The sequence below is a fragment of the Dipteris shenzhenensis genome, chromosome 8 (assembly GCF_047967505.1).
Source record: "Dipteris shenzhenensis isolate YYH24624 ecotype China chromosome 8, Dip_SZ_1.0, whole genome shotgun sequence".
Taxonomy (NCBI): domain Eukaryota; kingdom Viridiplantae; phylum Streptophyta; class Polypodiopsida; order Gleicheniales; family Dipteridaceae; genus Dipteris; species Dipteris shenzhenensis.
Window position 1 is genome coordinate 36231247 of NC_141603.1, and position 13980 is coordinate 36245226.

Below are 13980 nucleotides of genomic sequence, written 5' to 3' on the forward strand. Positions count from 1 at the left end.
TCAAACACATATATAAATGAATGAAAAACAAAATTAGGGTGGCTCTGCACCCACCAAACTTGTGTGGCTCTCTGTCTCTCTCTCCTTCTTCCGTTCTTGCTTCCGTTGAGAGCACTCTCAATGTTATATGAGGAGGGATCAGCTATGACATTGGAGGTTGTCAGGGGGACCTTGGCTATCTACTGTGAGGCCTTTAGGTCACATATCAACTAGACAAAATCTATTGTCTTCTTCACGGGCACAAAGGAGGTTCAGGAGGTCAGTGATGACTGGGGGGCTACCTTCGGTTTTTGGTGGATTCCATGGGGCAGACAATGAGATACCTTAGTTGCCAGGTGGGCATTGCTATCTTAGTAGAGCAGCAATTGCCCCAGCTTTAGAGAGTGTGCAAGGCAAGCTTTTGTATTGGAGATCAACCAAACTCTCCCTAGCAGCCAGAGCACTGGTACCTAGCAAATCCTTCTTGCCATAGCTTGGGACATCGCCTCTTGCTGGTGCTTTCATTGGGGGTGCATGGGGCAACTGAGATGCTTGGTGCAGAACTTCCTTTGGGTTGGGTTAGATGGCAATAAGAATACTAGAGCCCGATTGGTACAGATAATGTTACAACATAGGCACGAGGAGGCCTGGGTATCATTGACTCAAAGATGTAGAGTAGAACCCTCCTAGGCAAGCTAGACTATGGTTTATAGTCTTACTCCAGGCAGAAAGCCTTGGAACCTCCTCCTTTAGCGGGGGCTTTTTGGAAAGACTTCGTGTATAGGTGGACAATGGTAGTAGTCCCATAGGTGGTTCTTTTAAGAGGCTCCCCTTACATGAAGAGGCTTCCCCTTTATGAGGAGCCTTTTTTGGGTCTAGCAGCATCTGGGGGGGTCATTTGCACCAACCCTTGCTGTAGGGAGGAGTTTGAGAGATAGCCACTCATTAATAGAAGCTACATACAAACGATAAAAAATGCTACATGTGAAGCAGTATGGTTTCTTAAACTTCTTTAGAAACTGGAATTACTTCAAGAGATCTGGCAACACTTTATTTTGACAAAATGAGTAGCTTACCAACTATTAAAAAATCTAGTCTTTCAGGCTAAAAAGGCACATGGAGATGCATTACCATTTCATTTGAGAAAAAGTTCTCAATGGTGAGATAGATCCTTAACTTGTTCCAACAAGAACAAGTAGTAGTGGATATCTTTAGCAAGCCACTTTCTCTCAATAAATTTAACTATTTTCAATTTTATTGTGGCATCAATAAATTCAAGTACATCTTAACAAGGAAAGGTGATGGTTTTTCTTCAACAAATGTATGGTGGCTGATGCATTTCTTTCATTACTAGCCGTCCAAAGTCAATTGATGCATAATCTATTTTCATTGAAAAGATATCCATAGTTATATGAATATTTTGACATATGATTCCAATCATTATTTTCTAATTTAATCTATCATTACTAGTCAACTAAAGGGGCATAGAAGATGTATACATATCTATATGAATATTCTAACGTAGGATTTCAATTGTTATTTTCTAATTTATTCCATATATAGAAAAGTTTGATCTTCTTTGTTATTTTCTTATTATGATAATGGTAATTCCAAAACGTGGTGAGAGAAAGACCACTAATGGACATGGGGTCTTTGGATGTAGAGCCTTTGATAGTGAAGGTGTGACCATTAGTTGGGGGTCAGTGAGAGTCACCATGATAAGTAAGTTGGCTCATGTATTTTGAGCTCACATGGTACCACACATGTGAGATACACCAAGGGCAAGCTATATATGGATAGTGGTATCTATGTATGGTTAGACCATGCAGATTAGCCTATGGTGGCCAAGATTAGCATGAAGTGCCTATATGGTGCCATGTGGTTGGATGGTTAGTGGCATGCTATCAGTTATCTTCATAGATCTGTGTTCTTACAATGGTATCCAAGAAAAAGATCCTATTGCCATGCTTCCATCTTGTTTCTATTTATGACTATCATTACAAGGGAGATTTATTACATTGCCTCTTACCTTTAAAGGAGAGAGAGGAAGCTTGGTTAACCATATTCTTGCAGTTACCCACATTTCATGGGTCAAATTTTGTCACTTCTTTATAACAACACACTACTTGCAGTGCTAGGGTGTCTCATTTGCCTTGGAACCACTTGTTTGCAGCTCGTTTACATAGTTCCAGTCCCATCTATCCAACATTTATTGCTTGAATTGAGCTAGGAAGGCCATTAATTATACATCTAAAAGCAAAAACGACCTATCCCATTGTGTATTTAGCCCTCAAAAGCTCTTCTTCTAATTGCAAAAAGCAAAAAACGACTTTCTATCCATAGAGTTTTCAATTAGCTTTGGTTGCTCGTTTTTGCTTGATGGCTTAAGGTTTGTGGTCTGCTTTGACATGTTGTAGCCCAAATTCATGATTAAGGCTTTGTGCTTGCAAAGTTTAGTTCGTGAGATGAGATTTAGGCTACGGAGTTGATAGAACTTTCAAGTGTTAAAGTTCTTGTTGGTGGTTGCTTTTGTTATTTTTTATTTTTACAAGTTTGTATAGAGTAGTGTATAGATAGTATGTGTGTGCACTTCACTCCTCTCCTCTCCTTCTCCAACATGGTATCAGAGCCCATGATCTCTTATGTTTGCATCTACATCAATTTTAGTGTTTCCCATCTTGTAGCTTAGGGGGAGGACTTCTTGCTTGTTTCAGCACCTTGAGCTAAACTTTTTAGCTCAAGATATTTGAGTTGAATTCATTAACTTCTCACTTCCTAGATTTTTGTCAGTTTGACAATTCTAGTTTTGACAAGTTTGGGAAAGAGATCCTATTTCTATTTAGATTATAGGACACTTGTTAGGGGAGGAGGGGGGCAAATAATCACCCATACCTACATTCTCATCTGCATTCTTTTTTAAATGCAATTCTAAAAACCATTCTTCCTTATATAACATGTCATTAATTTCTCTAGAACCAAACGATCAAATACTAGCATCATTGTCCAAGTGGTTTGGACTTACTACATTTGAGTGCTGACAAATAAGGCCATGCTTTGTCTTGCGGCTAATTTTGATGTTTTTCATTATCAAAATTAGCAGTTTGTCTTCTATTTTGACTTTAAAATTTGTTGAATGGTCCACTTTCAATGTCTCTCTACTTTATTCATGCATTTAATTCCCATTTACCTCGTATAGCGCAATAATTGAAATTGTTGGTTTCCCCTAACTATTGGTGTTAATCTTTGTTTCTAGTATTCCTTATCTCCCTCTGATTTCATGGAAGATGGAATTTCTTGATAATTCGAAGAATAAACGTTTGCCAGGACTATGTGATGGGATTGCTCGATAATTCTAGGAATTAACATTGCCATGTATATTCACCTCTAGTATAATGGTTATTTTTTCCTAAGTTGTACTAAAATTTGCCACTCTTTGGAGTTCTCTCTTTGGAAAATTTTTTCCTTAATTTGGCCTTGGAAATAATTTCTTTACAAGTGCATGTGATGCACCAAAATTGTTGGTTAAGATTACATTGGAATTTGATACCAAATGACTAAGGTATTGTTGTATATGCTAAAAAAGGTCTACTAGGCCAAGATGTAGCATAAACTATAATAAATGTTGCCAAGAGCTATTATGCAAGCTATGCTTTTGCCACATATGCTGAAAAAAATTAAAATGGTTTTACAAGTGATGTGATGCACTAAAGCTGTTGGTGAAGGTTGCAATGGAATTGAATGCCAAATGACCAAGATATGGTTGTATATGCTTAAAAAGATCTAGTAAGAAATGAACTGATAGATGAGAGTACATGTGCATAAAATGTATTGTAATTGCATCAAAATGACATGCATAACATGTGATTTTTATGTTTGAAACCATGGTGTGAACTATGTCTAAATCAAATGTCAAATGATCATGATATGCGCACCTAAATTTTTGTGTATTTAGACATCAGGAAGCAAATTGATTTGTGCACTACCCATGCCACTTTGTCAAAAAAGTTCTCATTAGTAGGATGTCTAAGGTGTTTTATGCAATGAGCTTTTCTGGAGTTCAACCTTCAAATTCGAATATGGGTATGCTAGCCTAATTGAAAATAAGTCTAGTCGGCGTGTGAGCCAAATAAAGCCACAAAATTTTAAATTTAGATTGATTCAAATAAAACGTAGCAAAAAAGACGACATGTCTTATCAATGTGCAACATGCATGTGCTGAAGTATTAATGGCTCACTATGTAATGATGACATGGCACTCGTGTAGATGTTGATAGTGCGAATTGTAATTGAGGTGACACTATGGATGAGGTAGGTTACCACTACCTAATGAGGTAGCACTATGGATGAGGTGGGATACCACATACTTGATGAGGTGGCATAGGGGTATGTGAATAGCACCATATTGGACTACCTAGTACCAAGTATATGTTGATGTGTCAATTATGTATTGTTGATTAGGCTTTTCTACTATTGAGTGGATTGGAATGCTAGATGGATGCTACTAACTACCATGTGTATAGCAAACCCTAAATAGGGCTTGTATGAGTGTTGATTATGTTGTGTGGTGTGATGATTGGCTAGAGCTATGACATAAGTGAAGGTGGAAACAACAATTATGAGGGTGAGGGGAATGATGATGCATGTAAAGCCAAAATTAACAAAACATACATATTCTTATAAGCCATGTGGGTAGAGGCACTGTGCATAGCAAGACAAGTAGCTAGGTCTGCATGTACATTATGGAGGAGTAGAACATTTCTAGGCTCTAGATCATAATGGATTAAGAGGTAAATGGTGTAAGAAATTTTATCAATGACAGGCTCTTATGAGGTTATTTGGCAAGGTCCAACCCAAAGGGACCAATGGAACATAGATTGTGAGCAGAGGGGCCAATAGAGGCTGACATGGGATGAGGGCAGGGACTACAATGGAGGAATTCTTAAATGCGATGACTAAAGCATCCTGCATGGCAAAGTTTGCAAGAACGAGCAGCAATGGCTAATGAGTAGCTACTACAATGATAATGAGATAGATGGGCTAGGCAGAAGTCAATGGAATCGAGTAGAGGTTGGGGCCATGTGGCTATTGATCTAGGCAACTAATTGGCAAAGTTGCTATAGCCTCCAACTAAGGTTATGAATGGTAGTGTAGACACTATGGTTTCTGTCTTGGTGGCAAAGGCTGTATGGCTGTAGGGTTATGTGGGCATCTCTAGGGCAACTCAAGGTCCAAGTTGATGATGACAATAGTGTCAGGCTACACAACAAAAAATTTGATTGAAGACACAAAATAAAATGTCAACAAAGAGCATGGTACAAGGTGGTAACTACTAGCTCTCAGGGCAAGACACTAAAAAGGCATGAGAAAGTTGAGGGCTTCATTGATATGAGAAAGTCGAGGGCTATGAAGAGTTGTGATATACCATAGGAAGGCAGGAGCCTAGGTCATGTCTAGGAGGTTGTGGAGGATGCCTCTATTTTCTTCCAAATAGGTTTGCATGAAGAGGGAAAAGTAACTTATGAGACCGATTCATGAAATGTTGAGCGTAAGGCAAGCCCTACAAACTCAAGGGGAGAATTGCAAAGTAGAACTTTACTTGAAAACGCTCAAACCAAAGGAAAGGGAACCCACAGAGAGAAAGAACAGTTAATTTGCACCTCAAGTGAGACGAGGGAGGGGTAGTGACGAGTACAACAATCAAAACAAAAATTCTTGTCAAGGCACTAATAACTGGGCCCTTTACAACCAAATGAAAGGGGAGCTATAGAGCACAAGAGCAGTCAATCAGATGAGATGAGAGGGGGGCAGTGATGAGTCCAGTGATCAAAACACAAATTTTGTCAAGGCACTACTAGTTGGGCCAGTCAGAAAGGGAGGGGAGGGTGAAGGGCAGATGGAGGTCCCATCGTAAGGGACTATTGATGAAGATGTAATCATCAAGGGATGCCAATCATCCTTGATCACATTAAGGCACTCTAGACTACAACTATGTACACAAGGGGGAAGGATATTTGTGAATCATAATGTATGGGAAAACAATATCATTAGCCTTTTCTTGCTTCATAATCTAGAGCAGATCATACATTTAACCTCTATTCACCACCGCCCTCTTAAGCCCTTTACACTACCCATAGACCTTAAGGACAATGCCTTTTCCACCCCTCTTTATTTATAATTGTCCACAAATGCAAAGAGTGCAATTTATATCTTCAGCAAAGGAAAAATAGTGCACACATAAATAGAAGCTAAATGGGATCATGCATGCCACACTCAAACACACACCTAATGCATTGCAATGCAATGCATGTAGTAGTTGAGAGATCAAGATCCATTTCTTGCATACTCATGAACATATACTTTGGCAGATCTCTCATCCTTTGCCTTCTTTTCAGCATCCAAATCTTCATGGAAGCATTTGTCTTGTTGTCCTCCCTTTTTTTGGGTTAGTAGCTCTCAAAAGCTTTTGGAGGAGACCACAAGCTCCTTCTTTCCATAGCCTAAAAAACTTATTGTCACAACCATTCTAGAGGAGGAAGCATCTTGCTTTGCAGTCTCCATATCCCTCTTTTGCATTTGAGGATAAGGGAGAGCCCAACGTGGCTCATGATTTTCATCCTACATGTGCTACGCTTGCATGCATGGAGGGGCTATGAGAAGGGTGTAACATTCAATGAAGCCCATAGCAACAATTGGAATTGATAGATTCACAGTTCTTGGAATTGTTGACCATAGTGGTTGACACTTGGAGTCAAAAGCAAATATTCTCTCATTGCATTATCGTCCCTTAGAGGGGGACAGACTCCTTCCATTCATCCTCTCCCATTTATTAGTGGTTTTGTGTTGTGAGGTTTTGTTCAAAATCATGTAACTTGTGGAAGGCGGTGTTCACCTTTTCAAACTTATCCTTGCAATTCTTCCATATGCTCCTCTCTCACATGCATAGGTAGAACGTCCCCCTTGTCTTGCTTGTGTTTGATTGGAAATTCCTTTCTCTCATGCCATCAAGCCTATATGCTCCTCTTTCACAAGCGTTGCTAGAACGTCCTCCTTTTCTGTCATGTCATCAGGTCCACCTACTTGTACTTGAGTGACACAAGCAGCTCCCATTGCTTCCATGAAGTTTTGTTCACAATCTAGTAGTAATCTTGTTGTCCTTGCCATGCTTTGTAGTCTTCCATGTGCATTCTTCTTTGAAGTATGAAGAAGTTGCTATGTGGGGTTGTCGTCCAGCATGTTTGTGGACACTCTTGAGTCTAGGATTGAGTATGCATCAAAGTGACCTCATGAAATGAGAAGGGCATTTCATTCTCTCGTTTAAAGCCTTCCTGCACTTCTTAGAGTGGGAGAGTAGTGCCATTAAGCATGGGAGTTGATGCAAATGGCTTCACTGCCAAAATAGGATTGTGGGTGATGAAGGGCTTCATTTATATTCTTGGTTTGAACTGATGTAAGGCATGCCATCCACCATCAAAGACTCTTGCAGCTTCTGTTGCTCAACTAGTGTAATGGTGATGGTTGGACACTTTTGTTCACGTAGTCAAAAAAGATAACTCCTTCTAGCATCCTTTAGTTTTGATGGACATAGCTTGTAGAGAGACCACAACTGGCCATCCTTCTTTGGCTTGCTTGAAAGAGCTTCTTAGGTTGTATACTTTCGTAGTTTGTTGGACGAGTGACGTAGGTGCTCTAGCATTGTCAAAACAAGGGTTTAGAGCTAGATCACATTGCTTGGCTACATGGCATGGTGCTTTGGTGTGATCGTGGTCAAAATTTTGCACATCAAAGTGACTCCAAAAGTCGAGTGCATGGTCATAGTCAAATCTCAACGAACGATGTCTAACTATGAGGCTAGTGGCCTATACGCTGAGCGGAGGAGCTTCTCGAGGGGATCGAATGGGGGCAGCCAGCCTAGGTGGGCGAACGCCCAAAGCTGGTTGAGCTGCCATTGCTGAGCAGCCAACCTCACACATGTTTGCCCGATGGGAAGGACCATCGAGGCATGCATGAAAACATGCCAGGTCCCTTGCCGCCGCTATGGCGACCCCGACCAAGGTGGCACCATGGATGTGGGTGGGTGACAAGGAGGATGGTGGGAGACGAAGGATCCGTTGAGAAATTTTGAATTTGTGAAGTGTTTCCCACACTCTCGATATATCTTCTTTATCATCATCATCATCATCAACGTAGTCATTATCACAATCCCTAGTCTCTCTACTTTATCTTCAGAGGAGAACCATCTTTTTCTGTTGGCTTTCTGCTGCTGCTGCTGTTCCTTCTTCAGCTCCATCGCCAGCAATCCCCTCCACCATGCCTCAGATCCAGTACTCCGAGAAGTATTTCGACGACGTCTACGAATACCGGTCAGCCCCTCTGTCTTCCCTTTCCCCTGCTTTTCTTTCCATCGCATTCATTGCCTTATTGTTTCCTCGCTTTCCCCCCTCAGCCATCGATTCCCTCTTCCCCTGTTTAGTCTCGAAGCTTGCCTTGCCCAACGGGATCGAACGCCTTTTCGTCCCTTACGAGCCTTTCTGTACACGCTCGTAACGTCTTCGACAGGATCTACTCTTAGAAATCGTGCGACCCATTATTGCAATACAAATCTTAGAGTGTCGTTACCTGATGGGGTGTCGCCCGCCACTACTTGAGTTTCTGCAAGCCCATTGCGTTAAAGAGCACTCATATATTTTCGCCTTTTGGATAAACGTTCTTCAAGAAAGCGGAAAGAAATTTCCCCACGAAGGGAAATGAACTTAGCAGCCTAACCGATCTTCCAGGAAGTATGTCCACAGACAAACGTTACAGGAAATGCCAAATTCTAAGCCCCTGTATCTTGGATCTGATATTAATAGCCTATAGCGATATTTTCTGCATCGATATCATGGCAACGATCTTTCCCTTCGTGTTTTGACATCTAAAAGTAGAGTCTACTTGCATGAAATTCTTTGTAGAGTGACAGTTAATTGAAATTCTTAATGGAATTCTGACGTAAAGTGTTAAATGTGACAGGCATGTGGTCTTACCTCCCGACATCACCAAACTGCTTCCCAAAAATCGTCTTCTGTCTGAGGTATAAGCTCTTTTTGTGGTGATTCTTACGTGAAGCTTTGTTAGTTCTTGAATTCCCCTTTGAATGGAAATTTGAATTCCCCTTTGAATGGAAATTTCTGTCGTCAGCCTTGATCCTTTCTTAGGCTTATGCCTACGAAATTCTAGGAATATCATGCGTTGTCGCGCATCATCTGATCTTCATGCGTTTCTTGTGATTCCGTGGGTCAACTGAAAGAGTGAATGGCGAGCCCTTGGTGTACAACAGTCCCGTGGCTGGGTGCACTACGCAATTCACAGACCAGAACCTCATATCATGCTTTTCAGGCGCCCACTGAACTATCAACAGAATCAACAGCAATCTATGGCATCACAGGCACAGCAACCCCAAGCAGCTTCATCTCAACCACTGGGACTGAAGGCTTGATTGTGTCTGGTAATTTGTTTATTATTGCCTTCCCTTTGAACTCTTGCACATAATAATCAGGATATGGAATTTTCTTCTTTGCTGACGTTGGGTGCTGATTTGTGCAGGAGGCTGTGCTGTAGTTTGCAGTTCGTAAATCATGACAATCAAACTTCATTGTCCTTATAACAACTTCTAGCAATTTAGAACTATTAAAGGGCTTATGGTTCTTTTTGCATGTAAACCGAGCAGATGCTTTTATCTAAGGAGCAGATTTTGTCCCCCAGCTTGAGGCAGGTTCATGTAAGCAACCTTAGCAGTTAGTGAGGCAGATATGCCCCCTTAGCTTGAATACAGGTTTCGGGTTCATGCAGGCAATGGATGCTCTGTCTACTACAAGTAACTCGTCAAGGCTACCAGGCTTGCTTCATTATGAAAGTAGCTTTCAAGTTTCTCTTGATTGTAAAGCTAGTTATGGTCAGTTGACTTTTTCTTGACTCAGTCCTGTAAATTTTGCTTTCATTCACTTATGAAGCTACTCCTTTTGCTCTATTGGATTGGCAAGCTTTTGATTGGAGTAATTGTACTTGATACTTTTCTGCCCTTGTTATCAAAGATGGACTGCAGAGCATCGATCCAGTCTCTGTTTTACTGAGCTATGATTCTTGCTTATCTGTTACAAACTGTGAGTTAATGTGGTACGTCATTAAAAGTGCATCTTGTGAGTGCCAATATTTTGTAAGTGACTATGTAGGTTCTGATGTTGAGCTCAAGATTTGAGGTTCTGATGGTTACGTTGACAGAATCTACAGCACTGTGCCTCTCCACTCAGTTTTTTCAGTGCTAAGTTCAGTTAACCTGCCTTCTGGTGTTTGTGTAAATCAATGGCAAGAGTCTACTTAGCTGAAGGTCAGAAGAATATGACAGTTCAGTTTAGATATCGTGGTCCACATTGTGTCTCCTTCGCTTCTGATCTGAGTTTGTAGCTTCTACAGCCACTATTATTCAGGAATGTAAATCATTTAGTAAGAGCTTTTTTCCATTTCAAGCAAGTAAAGAATAAACAATGTAATGAGGAACTTTGAGCAACTTTGTCATGGCAATGGGCTGTTTGCATTCAACTAATGCTTTTTCCTGGCACATTACTACTAGATTCTGGTAACAAATCCACCATGGAAAACAATGTGGGACTCGTTTGACTGGCTCGTGTACGAGTAGAAACCCTAGAGTCAAGGGAATTAGGGCATGGAATTAGAGATGGTAAGTCATGCACAGAAATTTGCCTATTGGTACTCGTCAATAATGATAGACATTGGATTTTGCCTTCTTGAAACTGTTGAAACTCTAGCTAAACTTGAAAAGCTACTGAAAGTATGCCAGCTCCTTAAAATACCTAGCCTTTCATGTGGTTGCCTATGCTCCTTTGAGCAACTTTGTCATGGCAATGGACTGTTTGCATTCAACTAATGCTTTTTCCTGGCACATTACTACTAGATTGTGGTAACAAATCCACCATGGAAAACAATGTGGGACTCCTTTGAATGGCTCGCGTATGAGTAGAAACCTGAGTTAAGGGAATTAGGGCATGGAATTAGAGATGGTAAGTCATGCACAGAAATTTGCCTATTGGTACTCGTCAATAATGATAGACATTGGATTTTACCTTCTTGAAACTGTTGGCTCATTATGTTTTGAAGTGAAGTACCATTTCCAAGTTATAAGGCAGTTGTAATGAAATAGTAATTATTGTTGGGCTGATGTTGCCTTCCTTATGAGGTTTCACCTCAAAGAATTAGCCACATGTTCAAATCTTTTGTCTCCTAGTAAGGATGCTTATACTTGAAGATTATTAAAATCACGGTTAATTGGATTTGTCTACCCATCGTGCGCTATTCCCTTTTTGACACCAAAAGAGTCTAGAGTAGGGGGAATATTGTTTTACTTGATGCTTTTCCATTGCACGAACTCAAAACTCAAACTTGACCAAGAAGCGCTTTTGGTAAATTGCATGTCTCCACTCTTGATAGCATCTTAGAGAAAACCTCACCATTACCCTCCAATCAGAGTGATTATATGATGTGTTGGAAGGCCAAGAATCTCTAATAGAGTCTTTGTAGAAGGTAGCAATACATTGTTGTTACAGCTTCTTGATTTTACCTTCTTAATGCGAAGAGAAAGCCTTTTCAATCTTTGGCACAACTCAGCTAAATACTTTAACCCAAAAGTCCCATCACCTCTAAACGCTTCCATGCTACACGAGGCATAAAATTATTAACTGAATTCTAGAACTTTGGCTTGGCAAGAAAATGAGAGAATATTCTTTGGCCACCATACTTAAAAAAAAAGAAAAGAAACGAACCTTCTATTAATGCTTGAAAGATGTCATACAAAACAGTAGCCTCGAAGGCACAGTATGGGAAAAAAACCCGGAAAGGTTGAAATAAAAAATCGGCTTGTTCCAGAGAAACCTAGTTCATTGCCTAGGGGATCTCTAATACTACGGCTAATAGCCAAGTGGGGGGGCTATACAACCAGCGAATCCCTCGCGGAGTGAAGGTGTAAAAAACCCTTGTAGGCCAAGCCTTGCAGAATCGAGTGTGCCTCTCAATAGTCGCTCTAGAGCCTAGAGTCCCACGCTCCCTAGTGAAGCGTAGAGCGTAGATATCTTGCCATATGGTGACCATGGTAGCCGAGGGTGAAATTGGGTGCTCACCCATCACGAGACTGCAGTGAGCCACCCAAATGTCCAATGCAGTGATACTGGTTACCACCTCCCAAACGCTGTCCTTTGGAGGAGATAGTGGAGCTAAGGCTATTAGGAGGGATTGCCTCATGTAGCGCTATCCTCTGAATGCTCTGACCCTATATCCAGTAGGTTGAGGAGATCTCATCAATCTGGAACACGTGTCCTCCCTCAAACTAGGCCACCATCCCCCAGGTGTAGTCCCTTTGAAGACTTTGCATACGGGTCATGATCCTGAGGGCTCCCATCCAGATCCTCACTACTCTCTGACAGCTCTAAAGGGCAATGTGGAATCGTCTCCAGGAAACCACTAGAGCAACAATGGCACTGCCCCTCCACTCGCATCTACTCCAACCACGGTCTGATGGGCAAGCCTCTGTGAATGGCCAGCCAGAAGAAGTAGGATATCTTCCTCGACCGCAAATTGGACCATAACTGCGTCCTAAACTGGGAACGGATATCTCGGGGCACTCTTTGCATCACCCAATGCCACTCCCTCGAGGGGGTCCACCTCGAAGAGTCCATCTGAAGTCTCCTGCCAATTCGTGTGGTGTAGGAAAAGAAGGGCATCTCGTCCATTTGCTCGGCAACATTAGGAAAAAAGGAAACTCAGTTTGGGGCCTCTTAGCTTGGAAGGAAAATAGCCGTCCACCAATCGAAGGAGGGCCAACATAACGTTGAAAAAATACAAAAAAGGAAGAAAAAAGAAATGTTGTCAAGTTTGCATTCGATGAGGATACTTGAGCTACTTTAATTAGTACACTTTTTTGTGGGGACTTTTTGGCCTTTTTTGGGCCTTCGGGTGCCCGTTTTCAGTGTTTCAAATGTCGTCCTGAGGGTTTTGCCCGCTCTGAACGCATCAGTGATGTCAAAAGTATTGAATTCTGCACCGTGCGTCAATGGAGTTATGTCGTATTTTAGTGTTTTAGAGGGAAAAAAATGAAGAAATTGTGAATTTTCCTCAGGGCCCCAAAATGAGCTCCCTTTTTTCCTGATGGGCCGCCCTTGGAGGGCTAGAACCACTCTTCCGGATCCCACTGTACCTCCCTCAAGGGTCTACCCTCCCACAGCTAGAGGCGTCATCTGGGGGCATCTTGCTCTGAGATACTGGGAGGTCCAATGTGCCACTCCTGCCCAAACATCCCACCACTCTGATAATCTGATAGTGAATCCCATCAAGACTCCCATCCATCTCAAGGTCTCTCTCAGTGAGTGGATGAAGCAGGCCTCCAGGTCCTACACGGAAGAAGCCAGGGTGCGTGTTGCCTCGCTACATCATCATCCTCAAAGGGACCCCAATCCGAGAAAATTGCCCCAACCAAATGTTGTCCCTCCAAACATGAAGTTCCTCCCACCAGGACTCAGGGATGGCTAGGTCGATCTCTCTCATCCGCTGCTTTGCCCCTCACAGACGGGCTACGGTGCTAAGCCTCACCTCTGCCTCCATGGGTAATCTACTCCACTTGCCAAAAGACACGGTCGGACCACTGTCCCACTGTGCCCAACCAATTTGCGTCCGTTGTCCGAGCATATGCCCCTCCTGATCTCAAATCTCTAGGTGCCACATAAGGGGTTGGCGCCCAAACTCCTCTCTGCATCTGGGCGAAGCACAAATGAGACCCCTTGCTAGTCTCTACTAGACCCTGTGAAGGATCCTCATCAAGGGGGAGCCCTTCCCTGTAAGGGGGGCCTCTGAGAAGATCCACCTATGTGAGGGCTGCCACTATCCTTCGATGCGTGGGGTGTTCCTGAGAAGCCCTCGCTGTGTAAGAGGAGCTTCCAAGGCCCTGGGTGAGGCCGCGAACAA

General features: G+C 42.1%; 1 protein-coding gene across 1 annotated transcript; it reads left to right on the forward strand.

The window, feature by feature from the left end:
• The first annotated feature begins 8168 nt into the window (after positions 1–8168).
• LOC147899445 (cyclin-dependent kinases regulatory subunit 2-like) lies at positions 8169–9927 on the forward strand. Its single transcript, XM_087378086.1, has 4 exons — positions 8169–8339; positions 8986–9046; positions 9263–9460; positions 9559–9927. Exons 1-3 carry the CDS (start codon positions 8287–8289, stop codon positions 9449–9451), a joined length of 303 nt encoding a protein of 100 aa, XP_087234212.1. The 5' UTR covers positions 8169–8286; the 3' UTR covers positions 9452–9460; positions 9559–9927.
• The last annotated feature ends 4053 nt before the right edge of the window (positions 9928–13980 follow it).